General features: G+C 47.4%; 1 protein-coding gene across 7 annotated transcripts in view; it reads right to left on the minus strand.

Annotated features, from left to right (window-relative positions):
• The window catches only part of ATP2B3 (ATPase plasma membrane Ca2+ transporting 3), a 102559-nt gene extending 81102 nt beyond the window's left edge, over positions 1-21457 (minus strand). For 6 of the 7 annotated variants that reach the window (XM_055003241.1, XM_055003240.1, XM_055003239.1 and 3 more), the window contains exons 1-3: positions 21253-21457; positions 3295-3492; positions 2038-2295 (exon numbers count right to left, since the gene is read on the minus strand). In XM_055003241.1, the coding sequence (XP_054859216.1) occupies positions 2038-2295; positions 3295-3492; positions 21253-21457 (661 nt within the window). The remainder of the gene's footprint in view (positions 1-2037; positions 2296-3294; positions 3493-21252) is intronic. The other variant, XM_055003242.1, reaches the window with a different exon arrangement.
• Positions 21458-21992: the final 535 nt, after the last annotated feature.

Raw genomic sequence — 21992 nt, forward strand, 5'->3', positions numbered from 1 at the left:
ATTCCTGTAATACAGATTTAAGAAAAAATGCATTGAAACAACTGTTTGGGTTGTCCTTAACCCCAGACAGAGTGGCAAGTAGATCCCAGTAGATCTGAAGATTGCTATTTTGGGAATACTCCCAAAACACTGCAAATTGGAATTAGAGATTTTGATTAGGAATTTGTTGGCTACTGCTCAATATGCTCCTTGCAAAATATTGGAAGAATGCAACACACACACACTCCACCCCATGTCTTGGTTGCATAAAGTTTGGAATATCTGTTAATGTACAAAGTTAAAGCAATTAGACCTCTTTGGGAGGAGAAAGTAAAGAGACATGAAAAATCATTTAAGATTTGGTGCCCATTTGTCATTTTTTGGAATAAAATAGAAGCAAAAGATAATGCGGAAGTAGAGATAATACAAAAAGAATTACTTTGTTCTAAGTAAATTGAGAACTTGTAAGACTGGAAGATAAATGGGGATATAAGTTGTCAACTTATTTAATTGTGGATATATAATACTTTGTATATAGTCTTAGCTGGATAGCTATGGATAGTGTTAAAAGAAATGGGGGTGCCACAACATCTGATTCTTTTGATGTTCAGCCTGTACTCTGGACAAGAGGATACTGCTGGGATTGAATATGGGGAAACAGAATGGTTTCCAATTGGCAAGGGTGTCAGACAAGGATACATATTATATCCCTATCTGTTCAACATCTATGCAGAACATATCATAAGGAAATTTGGATTCGATTTAGAAGAAGGTGGAGTGAAAATTGGTGGAAGGAACAGTAACAATTTGAGATATGCAGATGACACCACATTACTAGCAGAAAATAGTGAAGACTTAAAATGACAAGTGATGAAAGTTAAAGGATAAAGAGCCAAAGCAGAATTACAGCTGAACGTCAAGAAGACAAAAGTAATGACTATTGAGGAATTATAAATTTTTGAAGTTGACAATGAGAAAATGGAAATCGCTAAAGATATTCTCTTCCTTGGCTCAAACGTCAACAAAAAGGAAGAAGACTAAGACTTGGAAGAGCAGCTGTGAGGCAACTAGAAAAGATCCTTAAATATGTCTTTCTGGGGACCAAGATCAAGAGAATCCAAACTATGCTATTCCGCATTACTACGTATGGATGCGAAAGTTGAGCAATGAAGAAATCTGACAGGAAGAAAATGGACTCATTCGAAAAGTGGTGCTGGAGGAGAGTTTTGCAGATTCCATGCACAGCCAAAAAGACAAATAAGTGGGTTCTACATCAAATCAAGCTAGAATTCTCCCTAGAAGCTAAAATGACAAAACTGAGGCTGTTGTACTTTGGTCACATCATGAGAAGACAAGACTCACTGGAAAAGACAACAATGCTAGGAAAAGTGGAAGGGTTGGAAAAGAGAGCCAAAATGAGATGGCTTGACTCAATAAAGGAAGCCACATCCACCAGTTTGCGAAATCCGAGCAAGTTGGAAGCAACTTGGCAACACATAAACACACACACACACACACACACACACACACACACACACACAGAGTCTTAATGTCAGACTAAGGAATCCCAGTTATCCAGAGTTTGTCTCCCCACTCTTGCAAGAAGCACAAGGTTTCTTGATTCCAAAAGGTTTATTGAAAGACTATGCTCATGATACAGGTGTCCATAATCCAAAGGCTGATGAGGCCCTTGGCTGAACGAAAGCTTTGTTGAGAATGGCATGCAAAGCGAAAGTTACCGTACTTCAAACACCCATTCCCAGCCTCCCCCCAGTCCCGTCTGTGAATGCATGAGAAGCCGAGGACATCAAGGTCGTTGGCTGGACTGGGTAGATAAGGACTCTTCGCTCCCATGAGTATGAGCGGCCTGGACGACACCTGGGACTGGAGGGAGGAAAACTAGACAACTACTGATTATAACGCAAGTTAACATGGCGTGACTCTGGCTAGAGAACTGACATCCTGACACTTAGATGTATTAAGTATGTTATGTATTTTTGTATTTCATTAATACCATAAATCATAAAAAATAGCTGGAGCACACGTTGCCCCTCTTACCATATTTGACTTGGGCAATATCCCCCACCACCAGTTCAGCCACGGGGATCTGGGCCTGCTGCCCGTTGCGGATGACCGTGAATTTCTGCTCCTGCTCAATGCGGCTCTGCAGACCTCGGAACTGCTTCTCTTTGCTCCAGTCATTGAAAGCCGTGACCAGCACCACACAGATCACCGAAAGCAGGATGGCTGCGCCCTCGATCCACCCAGCTTCAGACTCGCCCTCGTCCTCTGCGCCAGCTGCTACATTTCCACAGGCTAAGAAACAGAGGGAGAAGAAGAGGGGTGGGGGGGAATCTCATACCATTATGACCACACCAGCCTCTCCTTAAGGCCTTCTAGCTTCCCTGACGTGTTGAACTAATTTTCCTTGGCAGCAAGGAACTCACCTGAGGTGTACCCAATTATGTGTATTTTTAAAAAATATGTATTTTATTTTATTAAAACAAAAGGGGAGTACAGAAAAGAAGGGGGGAAAGGGGACAAGCAAGGCAAATGTAAAGCTGAGCGCTACAAAGATTGTTAAAATACAGAGTACAAAAATCATAACATTTCTAGATATTAGAATAGTAATTGGAATAATAATTAAGCCTATTTAGTATATATTTTTCCAAATAAACAACACATGCAACATTCAAACCTATTTCTACTTGTTATTTTAGTATCTTATCCTTTCCTTTTCTTAACAATAGCAATTATTAAATGTAACAATGCTTATTACTGCGGAAAGGACCAAGCCCACTCATCCCCCTGCGTGCCCAAGGCCAGGATCTCCTTAGAAAGCTCACCCAACAGAGCTAACTAGGGCCAGCATCAGCAGCTGCCAGCTCCCAGGGCTTCTGACAGGGCCGCTGCTGCTGACTCACCCCTGATGCCCACACTCATGCCCTAGAACAACCCTAGAACAACCCCTGCTTGCATCCAATGAAGAAGCAGTGGGATATGCCTCCAACTATTCCATTAATGCAAGGGTCATTATGCAAGTGGTAATACTAGATATGGCAAATGTGAGAGCTTATTCTGTCTCACTTTGAAACTGCGTTCTTAAGTGCATCATTAATTTATAAATTAAAATTACGGCACAAAACATAGATTTAGATTAACGCTCCATTGATAGCTCTATGCCTTCCTCAAGTAGAAGCTGGTCTTTGGATACCATGGGATTTGTCTTGCGCAAAAGCTTATGGGGCATCACCACTTCTGCTAACACCACGGCCTTCACATAGGTCACCTTCTAATGTCAGAATGGCATCTCACCTTCACTCTGCTCGCCTGGTGGGGCGTAAAAAGACAGGCCCAGGGAGATGATGGCTGCGATTTCCAGAATGATCAGCGTCACATCCTGGAGTGCCTCCCATACTAACTGCAAGAAGGTCTTGGGCTTCTTGGGGGGGATGAAGTTCTGTCCATAGATTTGCCTTCTCTTTTCCAGGTCGGTTGCATTATCTGAGAGCCCTGGGTGGGGAGAGACCAGGTGACAATCAGGGCTTTTTTTCAGCTGGAACACAGTGGAACAGAGTTCCGGCACCTCTTAAAAATGGTCACATGGCCGGTGGCCCCGCCCCCTGATCTCCATATATAGGGGAGTTTAGATTTCCCTCTGTGCATGGCACGGAGAGCGATCTAAACTCCCCTCTGTCTGGAGATCAGGGGGCGGGGCCACCGGCTATGTGACCATTTTCGCCGAGGGCAATTTAAACTTTTAAAAACTCCCCCCTTGTTCCAGCTGACCCAAAGTGACGTCATTACGCAGTCCAAGAAGCATGCACGCACTTTGAGAGTGCACACATGGTACCAGGGGCACCACCTCCTGCCAGGACTTGCCCCCTGGGCTGGCAACCCACTGAGTTCCACCTCTTTTCCCAGAAAAAAAGCCCTGGTGACAATGAACATTGCAGCATCATATGAAAGTGGCTTAAGGTGGGCACTGCAATTCCCATTTCACAAGAGTGACAAGTGGAATGCCTCAGGAACTGGTCCCAGCCTGGAACCTGTTTTGTTCAACATTTTAATAATTTACTTGGATGAAGGAATAGAGGGAGTGCTTATTAAATTTGCAGACGGTACTAAACTGGGAGGGGTAGCAAATTCAGCCGAAGACAGAGTAAGGATACAGGATGATCTTGACAGGCTGGAAAACTGGGCTAAAACAAACACAATGAATTTCAACAGAGACAAATGTAAAGTTCTGCATTTAGGTAGGAAAAATCAAATGCATAATTATAGGATGAGGGAAACGTGTCTTGGCAGTAGTAAGTGCAGAAAGGATCTAGGGGTCTTAGTAGAACATACACTGAACATGTGTCAGCAGTGTGATATGGTAGCTAAAAAGGCAAATGCGGTTTTGGGCTGTATCAACAGAAGTATAGTGTCCAGATCACACGAAATAATGGTATTGCTCTACTCTGCTTTGGTTAGAGCTCACCTAGAGTATTGTGTTCAGCTTGGGGCACCACAATTTCAGAAGGATATAGACAACCTGGAACGTGTCCAGAGGAGGGCAATGAAGATGGTGTGAGGTCTGGAGACCAAGTCCTATGAGGAAAAGTTGAAGGAGTTTGGTATGTTTAGCCTGGAGAGGAGACGACTGAGAGGTGATACAATAACCAAGTACTTGAAGAGCTGTCATACAGGGGATGGTGCGAAGTTGTTTTCCATTGCTGCAGAAGGTTGGACCAGAACCAGTGGGTTGAAATTAAATCAAAAGACTTTTCAGGTAAACATTAGGATAAACTTCCTGACAGTTAGAGCAGTCCTTCAGTAGAACAGGCTTCCTCGGGAGGTGGTGGGCTCTCCTTCTTAGGAGGTTTTTCAGCAGAGGCTCGATGGCCATCTGACAGCAATGCTGATTCTGTGAACCTGGGCAGATCGTGAGGGGGAAGGCAGGAAGGGTTGCATCAGTGCTAAATTCTTGTGGCCCTTTCTCACACCCAGGGTAATGCTGATTGCCACTTTGGGGTCAAGAAGCAATTTTCTCCAGGCCAGTTTGTCCAGGGGTCCTGGAGGGTTTTTTTGCCATCTTCTGGGCATGGAGCAGGGGTCACTGGGAGAGTGGGGGGAGGTAGTTGTGAATTTGTTTTAATTTTACTGTAATGTTTTATCTGTTTTAAATTGTATTTTATGTAAACTGGAATGTTGTACTCCGCCCTGAGCCTGCCTGGTGGGGAGGGAGGACTAAAAATCTAATCTAATCTATCTAATCTAATAAATAAATAAATTTTCCTGCATTATGCAGGGGGTTGGACTAGATGACCCTGAAGATCCCTTCCAACTCTATGATTCTATGACTTTGGTGCCCAGGGAGGCAAATGCCCAGGGAGGCACATGAACATAAAATATATGCCTTCTCTGCTCACTTGATGAAAAGAGCAGCTGAACGTGCCAGCAGTCGCAGCTATTCTTGCGCCGGATCCTAAGCAAGAGTCAACATTTTGTCAGAGTGTGTGAAAAGGTTTTTTTTTAAAGTTCACACAGCAGATGGAAAAGTATTTCGCTGCCATGTCAAGGGGACTGGGGTCAAGCAGTGATCCTCAAAAGGGTATTATGCATAAAGAGTATCCCGGGCCAATATTCCTCCAGAGATATTCTCTGGAAATGTGATAGTAGCACCTGGATGATTGTTAGGCAAGAAAATTTTGTTCTGAACAAGCGAATTGTAGCTAGTATCGTGGCTATAATATAATAGTGCTATAGCTTTGAACTGTATTCTAGAGGCAGTTCAAAGGGTTGACCCCTGTGGCGAGGGTGGAGGCCTTCACTCCAGGCCCGGATCCCTCAGCTCCTTTGAGATGAAAGGGCCCCAGATCGACACGGCAGCCGTCCTCTCTTCCTTTGCGTGCCTTGGACTCCGGGCGGGCAGGCAGGGGGGCTTTGTTAAATATTAAAAATGTCAGGCACCCAGCTGGAATCACTGTCCAAGTCCCTCCACAGCCCATCGTAGCAGAGGCCAGCGGGACACAGCCCAGGGCCAGCTCCCCAGACCGCCATGCGGCTTGCTAGATGACCTTGGGCCAATGACTCCCTCTCATCAAGACCCACCTCACAGGGGTGTTGCAGGGATAAAGTGGGAGAAAGAGGAGTTACGGACCTGGGCCATCGAGGAGGGGCAGGATAAAATGTATAGTTAGATTCCTTCCCCTCTCACTCTGCCCAAATTTGAATTGTGTGCTTCCCGGGGCAGGAACTGGTCCTGTGTCTGTGTGTGGTGTGCGAGGGGGAGTTGTTAGTCCAGAAAGCGCCAAGTGCAGGGATGGCAACAATCAGATCCAACAACTGGAATCCTGCCCGTCACCTTTTGGCAGGGAGCAAGGAGGCGGAATGCCCCACCCTGGAGTTCCATGACTGGTCCTACAAAACAGAGGTGTCTACGAGAGGTGGACTCCGGATCAGGGCCCGAGACAGCACTGGGGGAGGGGGAGGCAGGGTCAACCCTTTCCCTTATTGAAAATAACTCTCCCACCCTGCCTGCTGCAGTAAGGCCTGATAGGGAATGAACAAAAAGACAAGCACAATGTAGATGCTATGGGCAGCTAGGAGAGGGACCATTTTCATTGGGGTGATGATTAACCCCTCTGAGCTAGCAGCACCATCGTCCCGAGGGCCTGTGCCACAATGGTTTCTTACATGTTTGGAGTTCCAGTCCTGACATGCCACTGTCACGTGTAGTCTGGCTCCATCCGTCTCTCCTCCTCCTTGGAGAGCTGATCAATAGGCAGGGCTTTTTTTCAGGGGGAACGCGGGGGAACGGAGTTCCGGCACCTCTTGAAAACGCTCGGCAATAGTGCTTGAAAATAATATGATTTCAAAGAATCCCATGTGTTTCTTCCTCATTTCCCTCTTGAGAGTTCCACCACCTCTTTTCCCAGAAAAAAAACCCTGCCAATGGGTTACACTCCACCCTGCTTACGGAATCAAGTTGGAGGATTTGCATTCGTCACCCATTCACACCCATTCCTTCCATCCACACCCTCATTAGTGCATGGAAGCATTCCCGGTGTGCCTGTCACCCAGCTGGTTGAGGTGAATAGCCATCTAAAATTAATAGCATTAGTCACCCCCACTGATCCACACTGCAAATGTTTTCTCTTCAGCATTCCTTCCTACAGTAAAAAATAAATAAATCAAAATTAAAAAAAGGAAATTTAAAACTACGCAGAGGTATGTGATTATAATTCATGCCCACAGCATGTGCTGCTGTGAGCTTCTTGCACTTGATATTGGCACACTTGAGCAGGGTCTTGGGTTGACTCCTTTCCTTTTCTTGGACATATTGGTCACTTTACATCTGTATGACTTGGACTGTTGAAGTGCACAAATGTTCTTTTGCATATCACAGTTTTTCCCTGGACTTGTCCATTTTGAGTCTGGTTGCACATTAAAAAAAAATACTCGTATCACATCCCTCACATGAGAAAAACTCAAAGGTGATTAAAACCTCACCTATGTACAGAAGCCCTCCTGGGGCCACACGAGTTGCGACCACCCATCTCCCAGCTTTTTCTTGTTACTAAAATTAGCCCTTGACAGAGGGGAGTTCCAATCTGATCAGAGCAGTGGCGTGCTTAATCATTTCCATACATGCTAATTTCTAATTAAAATCTGCCTTGCCAAATCTGCTTTCCCCTCAGAGGCAAAGATGCAAGCTTTTGAAATGACTGTGGCTGCTCTGTGGCTTGAAGTACGTGAATAGTAATGTAATAGGTGGCCAGAAACAAAGGAAGACGGCGCTATTAGCCAGGGTAGCCAAAGGGGGCTGTTGGGATTAGAGGCAGATGCTGGATGGCAGGCCGTGTGCCGTGCAAAGTGGCACCGACCTGACTGGCCACTGTTGGAACAGCATGCTGGTCTAGGTGGGCGATGGGCCTTATGCTCTTCCATGGGGCTCATCTGTCTTTCCGAGCTGGGGCTGCCAAGTTGCATTATAAGTTCTTAATGGAGAGCACTTTGAGTGCTTTTAGGCAGACGCCACTGAGCGATCCATTCAGAGATTCCTCCGTTGCCTTTGCCCAGCTTGCTTCCGTCTGGCAAGTTCCCACTTTCTCTTCCCTCCCACACCAATTAGACTCTTGGAGTGCTCCCCAGAGGAGCTGGAGAGGGGTGAATGAGAAGGGCTGGGAGGAGCCCCTCCAGCTGTTTTCTCCCCAAATTCAGCAGCAGAATGGAGTCACTGGCATTCCATCTGTCGTATCCAACTCCTGGGCATGGAGCAGGGGCCCCAGGGGAGGTGTGGGGGGGGCGCGTTGGTTGAGAATTTCCTGCATTATGCAGGAGGTTGGACTGGATGATCCTGGAGGTCCCTTCCAACCCTATGATTCTAGGATTCTATGATTTGGTAACCCAGTTAACCCTTTTGTATGATTTTGGCAGTTGCTGCTTGTCATGCAGCTGGGACAAGAGTTAAAATTCCGTGTTCTACACAACTGTGAACAAGCTTGGTCTTCCTTTACTTCCTGCTGGTCTGAAAGTAACACCCCCTGCCCTAGAAACACTGGGAAAGGAACTCTGCATGTGCCCAGAGGCATATTTACTCCATGTGCTGCCTGAAAACTGGTTCTGGGGCTTGGGACATGGGTTTCCTTAAATCCCAGAGGTGCCTCGTGTTCATCCCTGTTCAATATCTATCAGGTGCCAGGAGGCACGGAAGGGCAGGATTCAGGTCTTTTGTGCTGCAGATGTTTTGCGCAGGGCTGCTTTTCTCACCCCTGCAGGACAAGAAGCACCTGCCAAAATTCCCTCTGTCAGCAGATGCGCAGCCTCTCTGCCCTCCATTGGCATTTGGCCACCCTGCCCCAGTGCTCTTGTTTCCCCATCTCTTTTCCCAGCAAGCATTCCCATCTCTTACAGGGAATGTTTAACGGGCACTCAGGCCAAAACATAAGACAGGAGGCAGAACTCTTAGGGCTCTAGACTGGCCAGGGAGATCCTCCCTGCGGAACAACCCAACAATTAGGCTGGCATTGTCTAAGTCAGGGGTTCTTAGTTCTGCTCCCCAAGGATGCAACATTATCATCAACTCCTGCCCTCTTTCTCCACTATGCTGGAAAAAATGTGGCAGCATAGGAACATTTGCACACTGTTGGTGGCAGTGCAAATATTTTGAACCATTCTGGAAACAGGTACTACATCACATTGCTTTAATAACTAGTCACACAATACCATTTAGCCAGAACTCATCTTTTTGGAATTATGGCGTGAATACTCAGTGCCACAGATAAGATAAGATCCAGAGGAGTTAGCCGTGTTAGTCTGTAGTAGCAAAATCAAAAAGAGTCCAGTAGCACCTTTAAGACTAACCATTTTTATTGTAGCATAAGCTTTCTAGAATCAAGTTCTCTTGATTCTCGAAAGCTTATGCTACAATAAAATTGGTTAGTCTTAAAGGTGCTACTGGACTCTTTTTGATTTTACAGATAAGATAGGACATGATCTCAATACTTTTAACTGCAGCCCAAACATCTATTGCTTATTGCTGGAAATCTCTCCATCCACCTGACGTAAGTAACTAAATCTACACCAAATAAACATATGCTATCAAATGAGCCCTAAACATGCAGGCCTCACAGTGCTAAAAGAAATATATACATTTAAGGAAAAGAAAATGGATATAATGATGTAACATCTGTGTTATTAATGTATATGTATAATGTTTATCATATAACCTTTCAAAATTGTACTCTAATATTGTATATGAGTTGTTGGATTGTTACAATTGAGCTTTTTGAATAAAGTTTTTATTTAAAAAAAAACAAAACAAGAGATGCTATGCGGGAAAAAAATCCTGCCCTCTTAAGGCACAAGTTAAAAATTAGGATATAAAAACAGACCGATAGTCCAGGCACCTTTCTGTAGGTCCCTTTGTGACATAAGCATTTGAGACCCAGATTCCCTGAGATCCTTGTGCCAACTTCTTAATGTTAGGGTTGATTCTCATTTGTTTTGTGCCATTTCTCAAGGGACTGGGGAGAAATCTGGGGCCAGGTGTTATCAGCCAGGTGTGGTTAGCAGTGCAATACATTTCTCCCCACTGGCTGTCAGAAGCCATTGCGAAGGATGCTGAAAATCCCAGATCCCACCCCCGCTTTGTAGTTTACCCCCAAAGGGCCATATGCAGGTCCTTGTTTCTCCCCGCATGCAGGTCCTTTTTCAACATTATGGAAACAGTGAATGGAGCCACGCAGAACTTTCCTTCCAGGGAACAGAGACTGCAGTTGGGGGAAACCCTGGAGGAGGAGGCACCCCTACCTTAACAACCAGCACATAGCACAGGGCAAGAGATGCGCAATTGTTTCCCAGGGTCCCCAATGGCATTTGGTGTGCCGTGCAAAGCGGCAAGAGGCAAGAAGCCAGGCTTCCCAGATCTTTAAAGGGATTCCCAGCAGGTGTGGCTTAGCTGCTTTGCCCTGCACACTATTAGCTGCTCTGAGGCCCTGCAGTCTTCATACTTCTGGGTGACCCCACTGTGAGGTGCTTTGTGCCTGCTCCCCCCACCCCCAGGCCTGGCCTGGCCTTCCCCAGTCTTCTCCAGCCGCAGTGGCCGGTTGCCCTCCTTGCCTGCCTGGTTCCCCCTCCTTTTCCCCCTCTCTCTCTCTCTGTGTGACGGGAAAGGCGCTTGCAGCTCCCTGCAGCAGAGAGCCAGCCTGGCTCTCTGCTGCTTCTGCTGCGGCAACCTCAAGGACGCTTCAAGGGGAAAGCAGTCAAGGAAAGATGGAGGCAGGTGAGCGGCTGAAAGCTGGAGCCGGGCAGTGATCCTGGCCTCCAAGCAGAGCTGCGCAACAAGATCCTGGAAGATGCCCACCGGCTTGTGCAGAGCGAGCCCAGCCCTTCCCTCCTATCACGCCCTGGAGGGGGGAGGGATGCCAACAGGAGCACCCGGGGCTGGTAAGAGAATTGGCCGTTGTCAAGGGTCAGTTCTGTGATAGAAAGGGCTTTGGTTGGGCTCCCCCTAGAAGAAATGCCTCCGTGGCCCAGACGTCCTGCCCCCAGTTCCCAGATCTGTGGGAGTTGACTTTTTTCACTCTTAATCGAGAAGCAGGAAACATAGCTTTGCACATGCTCAGGAGTCCGCCCTTCTTTGTTACTGCTGAGTACTGGCATTGGGACTCTTCTGCACCTCGTGTTAAGTCCTGCAAAGAGCAGAAGGACCCCTGCTCTCCTCTCTAGGACTATCCTCAATGCAACCTCGTGCCTTACCAGGTCTCTTCCTGATTGGTAAAAAGGGGAGTGTACCATGGAGCATGTGCAGAGTGTCTTTTGCTCCCCACCAGGTAACCACAGCCCAGCTCCCACTCTGAGTCTTGGGACATATCAGAGAGAATAACATTAACAATTTATATACCTGTTCCAAGGACTTCACATATATCAGCTCCGTAATCCTTACAACAACCCTGCAAAGCCAATTCATCTTATCGCCATCAGCCTGCTGCAGAGATGGCTCTTTCCCTCGGAGGCATCCTGCTCCCTCCACGAGCAGTGCTGAGACCTGTCCTGTTAAGCCACAGTGGGGGATTCCCACAAGCACGGGTTGGATCCAAATGATCAGGAGCTGCTCAGAGAAGCTATCCATGTGAGCACTGTAGCCAGGGGACCAGAGGTTATGTCTGCACCATCCTCTCCCAAAGCCACAATGCTGTGCTCAGATCTCTATGCAGGGGGGGGGGGGAGGCAAAGCAAAGCTGGGCACAGAGTGTATGCGGGGGAGAGGGTCAATTAAGCACCACCTCAAATGGTTCCTAGCAGGGCTTTTTTTCAGCCGGAACGCAGGGAAACTGTGTTCTGGCACCTCTTAAAAATACCCACGTGACTGGTGGGTATTTGGCTGTTTCAGCCATTTTGGGCCGGTTTTGGTCCAAAATGGCCAAAACAGGCTTGAAACAGCCAGGATCGGGCTGCTGCCGGGCAGGGGAAGGGTTCCCCCGCATGGCAACGGCCCAATCTAGGCCGTTTTGGGCCCGTTTTTGGCCATTTTGAGCTCATTTTGACCCAATTCGGGCCCAAAACGGCCAGGATCGGGCTGCTGCCAGGCAGGGGAGGGTTCCCCCCATGCAGAAGCGGCCTGTTCCAGGCCAATTCAGGCCTGATCCGGGCCATTTCGAGCCCATTTCAGCCATTTTGGGCTCGTTTCAGCCCAATTTGGGCCCGAAACGGCCAGGATCAGACCACTGCCGGTTGGGGAAAGGCATCAGGGCAACCATATCCCTGCACTGGAGACAGTATATGGGACTGTGTCTGAGATGTTTTGGGCTGGAGGGGGACCAACTATTCAGTTGCCTCCAAGTATAGGAGCGCTGGCCAATCCGGTGCTTCTTGTTTGAGTGCCCTGGCTCTAGCGGGCAAAAGGCCTTCCAGGTTCCCTCCCGCCCACTCTCCTGCATTAACCCATGCCCGCACTTCAGAACGCAGTCCCTCTGCTCTTCCCTGTTCCTTTTATCGCTTGGCATGGAGCTGGAACTGAACAGATGACGAAGCTGCAGGAATCTGGGCTGGGTTTTTTTTTTTTAACATTAGAGCCTTTAAATGTGAGTGTTTAAAGCTGCAGAAGATCAAAGAGGGCCAGAGCAAAGCCAACGTGCTCTGCCTATAGCCTCACTCTCCATCTTTGATGAACCTGGACCTAAAGGAAGTAGATGGTTTATTCAACAGCTAGTGAAAGGTATTAACCTGCTGGCCTGGCACAGTCATTTTCAAAAGCCCCAAGCCTGGTGTCTCCTTCTTTGGAGGTTTGAGACGCTTTTTTTGTGGGTGGGAAACATTCCATTTGTGGAACGGCCTCCCCAGGGGTGTTTCTATTTACCAAGGCCTTTGATGGACTATAGTTTGATTGTGTCTGCCGTACGCTACCTTTTCACAGTCTTTAGTTGTGAAGTTAGATGATATGATTTTTTGTAGTCTAGTTGGTCTTTAAGGAGCTACTGGGCCCAAATCTTACTCTTGAATATATATGACATTTTAAAAAATAGACAAAACCAGGGGCAGGTTGGGATGTTGCCACAGTTCGGGAGCAAGCTGAGCCAGGCAAACCCTTGCGGTGTCGGCAATATAGCAGGAGCTGCCTGGCTCAGATCTGGGCAGCAGCAGCAGCAGCAACACTGGCTCCACAGCCAAGCCTCCTCCAAGCCAAGCAGCCCCAGTTGCCATCTGTTTTCCATACGTAAGGGAGGATTTGTTCTTGTGTTACCAGAATATCGCTCCTGTCCCTAGGTGGTAACATCTGGAAGGGAAATTAGATCCTGGGACAAGTGCCTGTCTGAACTCTACTGGAACATCCCATACCACTCACTGCCACGACTTATTTCTTTATTTTCAACATTCATACACCGCCTCAAGGCAGCTCACAAACATGGAAACAAGATAAAACCATAAAACATAAAACCATGAAAATTCACAAGCATTAGAAACCCAGCCAATACAAACCCAGAAGCAAAAAACCAACAGGCAAGCAGAAAATGAGTATTAAAACCTGAGAATTGCACAGTGCAGTCCTCCTGAGCAGAGATACGCTACTCTGAAACCTATGGAGTCAGTGGAGCTTTAAGGGTATAACCGGGGCTTTTTTTCTGGGGAAAGAGGTGGCGGAACTCAGTGGGTTGTCCTTGGAGAAAATGGTCACATGGCTGGTGGCCCCGCCCCCTGATCTCCAGACAGAGGGGAGTTGAGATTGCCCTCTGCGCCGCTCGGCGGCGCAGAGGGCAATCTCAACTCCCCTCTGTCTGGAGATCAGGGGGCGGGGCCACCAGCCATGTGACCATTTTCAAGAGGTTCCGGAACTCCGTTCCCCCACGTTCCCCCTGAAAAAAAGCCCTGCTTATAACTCTGCTCAGGAGTGCATTCAAATATTTCCAGTATGACCCAGAGCCTAGCCATAGGAGAGCAGAGACCAAGACCAGCGTCTAACATAAAAGGCAAAACTAGGAAATTGTGTTATCATCATCCATTATGACTATTATGAATGGTCTCTGGAATTTGTTTGGCTGCGTTTGAATTTAACATAATTACATCTCATCCTCTGCTTCCTGCGTTTCATGACCCTTTGATCTTGCTGTTTACCATTTTTCCTTCATAATCTCAAATATAAACATCTACCCCATGAAGACTCATCTCACGTACCTGAAAAGTCTTATTAATCTTTCAGGTGCCACAAAATTCCTGTGGAAAAGAAACCCAACAGAATGGCTATTCACTGGGTAGGTTTGAGTGGTGGCTGGAGATCTCCCAGAATTAAAGCTGATCTCCAGGCCACAGAGATCAGCTCCTCTGGAGAAAATGGCTGCTTTGGATAGAGCTCTATGGCATTATACTCTGCTGAGGTCCCTCCCTGCCCTCCCTGTACCCCACAGTCCTCTGGCACCACCCCAAAATCTCCAGGTGTTTCCCAAACCAGAGCTTGCAATCCAAACAATGCTTAGTTTCTACACAGCGAGGTGCAAGAGGAGGGCATGTCAAGTTCATGACCCCTTCACATAATCCTGCTCTGCCTCAACTTTGGTCCTTGTGGGAAAGACTTCGTTCTGCTGTGCTGAAGAACCAAGAATCATGTATGGGAGCAACTCCATGTGGCCAGATCCTGCCCTATTCTGCCAGAGTCTGCAGGAAGGAACTGTGTCGATCAGGTTAAGGCCGTCTTAGTGTGGCTTAGGAAAGAGTAAGGTTGCCAGGCCCTGGGGTCCCAATGGGGGATGGGGGCACCAGGGGAGTTGTGGGGGGAGGGCTTACCTTGAGCACGTGCAAGAAGTGCATGCTCTCCAGAGCACCCTGAGTTGTGCCAGGAATGACGACGTGGGTGAGGGTGCTCCGGAGAATGTGGGAGCGCGCTTTGCCCCTTGCACCGTGTTCCCACACCTTTCTTATCCCCGCTGGTCAGGTGAGAGGTAGCTGGGGGCGAGGGATCCCCTGCCCACACTGGGGGAATGACAGTCCTAGGAAAGAGCCATGTCCTTAGCCTAAGGTTGCCAAATCAGGGTTGTGGAAAATTGGGCTGGAACTTGAGGAGGGTGGAGTTTGGGGAGGGGATCGACCTCAGCAGGATATAATGCCACGGAGTCCACCCACCAAAATAGCCATTTCCCCCAGGTGCTCTTCCCAAATGATCAGGCATAATTCTGGGAGATGTCCAGGTCCTACCTGGAGGTTGGCAAACCCACCTTAATCTGATACGTGTGATTTCTTCCTACCATCATGGCCAGAGGGTTAGGGCAACCAGCTAGAAGCTGTTCCCACTTGACCCTAGCAATGCCTTGTTCACTTATTGGCTGATTTAAAACTTTTATTTGCTGCCTCTTCAGAGACCTGGTTGAGGTACCACTCACAATCAATCAATCAATCAATCAATCAATCAATCAATCAATCAATCAATCAATCAATCAATCAATCAATCAATCAATCAATCAATCAATCAATCAATCAATCATTACGGTCGCAAGACCAGCCAAGTTAAGTACAGATAAAAAAGAACAGTTTTTAAATACTTAAAATGGACAAATACACAAAAGATTATAATATATATGTATACATCTAACTATAAAATTCACTTCATTAATTCACTTCCCAGCAATTGACATTTCCTTCGTCAAGTGATTCTGCTTCCTGAGTACTGTCACATAGAATTTTGCAACTGCATAAGATACAGTTCTCTGACTATCCTCTAAAAGATATACCAGAAGGGTTTCAGGACTAAAATCCATGTAATACTGTAATGGTTTGAATTTATAAAGTAGTGGAATAATTCATTGTATCCTATCTTCTTGATAGAATTCGCAGTGTAAACGTATGTGTGTGATATTTTCAACCATTTTATTCAAACAGGGACAACAACGCTGTTGCAAAGGCAGGTGAGAGAATCTCTCATACAAAACTGCAGAGGGGAATGCATCAAATCGTGCTCTAGAGAAGGCCCATCTACATCTTTCATTTGTAAAAACTGAACGATATGGGGATGGTACCACTCAAAATAAAAAGATTATAAAAAGGTAAAGGTAAAGGTAAAAGCACCATAAAATCATAAAAACCCTCAACTTAGCCAATAAAACCCCAGAAGCAGAAAAATATTTTGGCAGTCTAAATTATAACAATTCTCAGGCTAGAAGCAGATTGTAAAAACAATTGCAAAGGTCAAATCCCTAATTAAAAGCCTGGACAAAAAGAAATGTTTTGTTCTGGCATCTAAAAGAAAGTACAGTAGCAGCAGGCAAGCTTAAAGGGGCAGAGCGCCCCACAGATTCCATTAAGACAGAGGCCTAAAACAATCACAGACTAACCAACATTATTGTAGCATAAACTTTCGAGAACCACAGCTCTCTTCGTCAGATGCAGATGAAGAGAACTGTGGTTCTCGAAAGCTTGTGCTACAATGAAGTTGGTTAGTCTTAAAGGTGCTACTGGACTCTTTTGTATTTTGCAACTACAGACTAACATGACTAACTCCTCTGGATCTAAAAGCTGGAGTGGGGAGAATAATGCTCTCCTTCCAAATCTGGTACACTATTCAATATGTCACTATGGCATCAAACAGCTACCACTGTGGAGAAGCTGGGACCCACAGCCCCATGGGCCCAATTGAATAGAAATCGTCACAGTTTCAACGAGGAGGCATCACCCTCTTTGCTCCCTACGGCTGGCAAGCCTGGCCTGGCAACCAGCAGGCACTGAGGAGGGGGCAGCTCCAGGTTGAGAAATTCATAGAGATTTGGGAGGGGTGAAGCATGGAGTGTGAAAGGTTGCCAGCCTCCAGGTGGTAGGTGGAGATCTCCTGGAATTACAGCTGATCTCAAGGTGGCAGAGATCAGTTGTCCTGAAAAAGATAACTGGTTTGGAGAGTGAACTCCATGGTATTATACTCCACTGAAGCCCCTATCCTCCCCAAACCCTGCCCTCTCCAGGTTTCATCCCCAAAATCTCCAGAAATTTCCCAACCCAGACCTGGCAACCCTAAGTGGGTGAGGTTTGGGGAGGGGAGGGACCTCAACAGGATATAGTGCCATAGAGTCCTGCCTCTAAAGCAGCCATTTTCTCCCGGAGAACTGATATCTGTGGCCTGAAGATAAGTTGTAATTCCAGATTTCCAGCCATTACCTGGAGCTTGGCAACCCTAGCAGATAGGGACTTGGGGGAGAGGTCATCAGTCATGGTGTGACATCATTTCTAGGAAAATCCAGAAGGGACATCACATCTCTCTAGGAATTGCTCTATGGTTTTCCTAGATTCTTAGAGAGTACGACAAGAAAGGCAGGCCGCCGTTTCTCCTGAAATTTGAATGCCAAACCTACACTGGTTAGAATGTGCTTTCAATTTTAAAACGGATTCAAATGCATTAACATTCACAAGGGATGAGTGTCTAAATAAATAGCCTGGAGATGTGCAGCCTGACCTTATGTGGGCTTACCTGGAGGTAAGTCCTGCTGATGCCTGGCGCACACATGCAGCAGGAAAGGGGGAGAATGGACAGTCACGGGAGAACGGACTGCGCCACTTCATACTGCAGGCATAGGAAGGTGTTTTGGAAAGCTCCCCTACATAGTAACTCCCCCAGGGCAAGTAGAAAAGATACATGCTGAGCTGGACCATGCCATATCTTCCTGATATGTTCGTTTTCTACATATAGGGAGTGTTTATGTGGGTGTGGATTCCAAAATAATATCTTCCCCTGCACTCTGAAGTGGTACAGCCCACTCTTCCACTGGAATCTACTACCTTATTCTCTTCCCTGTATAGTCAAAGCAAGAGATTCAGTTCAATGAAACTTACTCCCAAGCACTGTGTTCTTTTCCCACATGCATCTTCCAAGAAGCAAGTTCTGTTTTGTTTAGAGGGTCCTACTTCCAAGCAAGTGCATGGTATAGCAGCCTTGATGTTCTTGTAGCACATGGATGCTGACCCAAATGGAAACCCTTCTTGGATTCTAAATCCTAGAAATTTGGCCCCAACACAACAGAGGTGTTACTGGTAGGGGGGGTTGAATGCAGGAAGGGGATATATCCTGTTCTGGATGGGGTTGCATTCTCCTTAACAAAGCAGGTTTGTAACTTGGGAGTGCTGCTGGACCCAGGACTCCTGTTGGATAAACAGGTGGCACAGGTGTCCAGGGGCACCTTTAACCATCTCTGGACGGTGAGGCCTTTCCTAGGTGGGAAAGATCTTGCCACTGTGAAGTACTGTCTGGTAACATCTGCATTAGGTTACTGCAATGCACTTTATGTGTGTCTGCTCTTGAAGACTGTCTGGAATTCTGCAGCCAGAATGTTGACAGGAGTGGGTTCTAGGGGCTAAGGTAAAGGTAAAGGTAGTCCCCTGTGCAAGCACCGAGTCATTACTGACCCATGGGGGGACGTCGCATCACGACGTTTTCTTGGCAGACTTTTTACGGGGTGGTTTGCCATTGCCTTCCCCAGTCATCTACACTTTACCCCCAGGGAACTGGGTACTCATTTTACCGACCTCAGAAGGATGGAAGGCTGAGTCAACCTTGAGCCGGCTACCTGAACCCGGCTTTCATCAGGTTCGAACGCAGGTTGTGAGCAGAGCTACTACTGGGTTTTTTTTTCTGGGAAAAGAGGTGGTGGAACTCAGTGGGTTGCCCTTGGAGAAAATGGTCACATGGCTGGTGGCCCCACCCCCTGATCTCCAGACAGAGGGGAGTTGAGATTGCCCTCCGCACCGCTCAGTGGCGCGGAGGGCAATCTCAACTCCCCTCTGTCTGGAGATCAGGGGGCGGGGCCACCAGCCATGTGACCATTTTTAAGAGGTTCCGGAACTCTGTTCCCCCGCGTTCCCCCTGAAAAAAAGCCCTGGGTACTACTCTGCACCACGGGGCTCTAGGGACCATATCACTCCAATCTTGTTCCACCTACACTGGCTCCCAATCAGCTTCTGGGCCCAATTTTAGGTGCTAGAGCCCTATATGGTTTGGGACCAGCATACCTTAAGGGTATTCTCCCATATGGCCCAACTTGTCCACTCTGGTCATTTTTGGAGGCCCTGCTTTGGGTACCCCTGTGATCACGGGCTAGATGGATGACAACCCAGGAAAGAGGGGCGGCTTTCTGGAGATAAGGGAGGGGAGGAGGTGCTCTCCCTTAGCCTGGCCCCTCCCAGTCTTCCCTCTTGGCCCTTTTCCTCCTCCCCTCTCAAGATGCAACTGGCCCTCTTTGGAAATCCCCACCTCATTCTGATTGGTAGGAGCAGGGCCCACACATTCAGGGAGAAGACAGCAAACACTGCTTGACAGCCAGGATGGGGCGGGGGCGGGGGGGGGTTGCATTTGCTATTTTGCCCCCAATGGCTGCTCCGCTCAGGCTGAGGGGAAGCATGCCATTTAGAATCATAGAATCAGGAAATCAAAGGGTTGGAAGGGACCTCTAGGGTAATTTAGTCCAACCCCCTGCAAAATGCAGGATGTTCCCAAATACCCCCCTCACACACACAGTGAGCATTACTCCATGCCTAGAAGACGGCAAAACTCCATCAGGATCCCTAGCGGAACTGGACTGGGGAAAATTGCTATCTGACCCCAAGGTTGCTATTAGCCTTACCCTGGACATGTAAGAAGGGGCCACAAGGACTAAGCACTGATGTAGCCCTTCCTGCCCTCTCTCTCATGGTCTGCCCAGGTTCACGGACTCAGCATTGCTGTCAGATGGCCACCTAGCTTCTGCTTAAAAACCTCCAAAGAAGGAGAGCCTACCACCTCCCGAGGAAGCCTGTTCCACTGCGGGCCGCTCTAACTGTCAGGAAGTTCTTCCTGATGTTTAGCCGAAAACTCTTTTGATTTAATTTCAAGCCATTGGTTCTGGTCCGACTTTCTGTGGCAGTGGAAACCAACTCTGCGCCATCCTCTATATGGCAGCCCTCCAAGTCCTTGAAGATGGTTATCATATCACCTCTCAGTCATCTCCTCTCCAGGCTAAACATTCCAAGCTCCTTCAACCTTTCCTCATAGGACTTGGTCGCTAGACCCCTCACCATCTTCATTGCCCTCTTCTGGACACGCTCCAACTTGTATTTATCCTTCTGAAATTGTAGTGCCCAAAACTGAATACAATACTCTAGGTGAGGTCTAACCAGAGCAGAGTAGAGCAATACTATCACTTCTTGTGATATGGACACTATGCTTCTGTTGATACAGCCCTAAACCACATTTGCCTTTTCATCACACTGCTGACTCATGTTCAGTGTATAGTCTACTAAGACCCCTAGATCCTTTTCACACTTACTACTGCCAAGACACGTCTCCCCCATCCTATAATTATGCATTTGATTTTTTCCTACCTAAATGCAGAACTTTACATTTGTCTCTGTTGAAATTTATTTTGTTTTAGCCCAGTTTTCCAGCCTGTCAAGATCATCCTGTATCCTGACTCTGTCTTCGGCTGAATTTGCTACCCCTCCCAATTTAGTATCATCTGCAAATTTAATAAGCATTCCCTCTATTCCTTCATCCACATCATTTATAAAAATGTTGAACGGAACAGGTCCCAGGACTGATCCCTGAGGCACTCCACTTGTCACTCTTCTCCAAGAGGATGAGGAACCATTAACTAGCACTCTTTGGGTGCGATCTATCAACCAATTACAGATCCGCCTAACAGTAATAGGATCCAAACCACATTTCACTAATTTATCAACAAGAATATTATGTGTTTGTTTGTATCCCACTCCAGTCTTCTGCACAAACAATTTGCCAGGGTGTGCAAATTGGATGGGGGGGGAGGGCAGGGCAGCCGGGCCAGGCATTCCCGTCCCTACTGCTGGGTCGGCCTGATCGGGGCTGGGAAGGGCAGGTCAGGTATACCATGCCTTCCTGCCACCTGCACCTGCGCCAATATAAAAGGTGAGTTGTCACCAATACGGTTCACCTTTTATATAATAAGATGCACAGCCTCAAAAATGAGGCTGGTAGGGCTACGTGTATTCCTGGGAGAGAGTATGGTTCCGAATTGTAGCCAGATATTTTGTCGCACACATGTAATTGTGGTAGTGAGGTGTTATACACATTAATCGGTAAATGGTAAAAACCTAAATGCAACGCAAGTAGTTTAAAGAAAAGGGTAGGAGACATTTTTAAAATATGATAACTAAATAAACAAAAGGCAGCTGGAGCATTTTTTAGAAGGTCAGGTTCCATGGCCCTGGGCTATGAAGTAGGGACAGCCTACCGTTCTCCTGGATGCTAGAAGGGAATGTCTGAACTGCTTGCCTGCTCTATCCAAACAAACACAAGCTCGATACCTTCGGTGGGGGAGGTCTTGAGTCTCCGGCAGAGCCCGTTGACATCTGTGTAGGTCTCCTGGACTTTCTGGATTGCCTCAGCCCCACGCAGCTCCATGAGAGAGCGCAGCTCGGACAGGGTGCACCCAAAGCCTCCTGCATGATTCAGCTCTCTCCGCTGGCTTTTGGGGTAGAAATCCACTGAGCTGTTGGCCATGTCTCCCATGGTGGAGGTGAGCCACAGCTGGGTTGTGCAACGCTGGGCAAAGGTGTGGGTGACAGAGAGCTGCTTCAGGCTATGTCAGCCTGGTAGACAGATGGAGAAAACCTGGAGGAGAAGAAATGGGGAAGTCATAAACTAGAAGGAGAAAGTCCATAAAACCATGCTGACCTTCTCCTGGTCATCAAGAGTCTTTCCTTTCTGCTCACCTGCTCAGTCCCAGCTGTGTCCTGCGTTCATTCTACACAGCCCCAGGGGGAGGGGCCACCAGGTGTCGTCAAGGCCAGCAGGGGACCAAGCCATGGAAGAGGCAGAGAAGGAGTCCTCGTCAGAGCCAGACACAACGGGCGTCCCCACTACAAAAAGGGTACCTGTCCAAAAGGCAACAAGAGTGTCATGGAATATGCAGAGGGCAGAGCTGGTGTCATTCCCCTCTATCCACACAACCTGACTCTATTCCCTCCCCCTTTCCATTACCAATTAAAATTTCCCTTCCCCTTTCCAACAGAAGGTCCTCTACGTGGCAACGCCCAAGCAGGTT

This window comes from Eublepharis macularius, chromosome 19 (assembly GCF_028583425.1).
Source record: "Eublepharis macularius isolate TG4126 chromosome 19, MPM_Emac_v1.0, whole genome shotgun sequence".
NCBI classification, from domain to species: domain Eukaryota; kingdom Metazoa; phylum Chordata; class Lepidosauria; order Squamata; family Eublepharidae; genus Eublepharis; species Eublepharis macularius.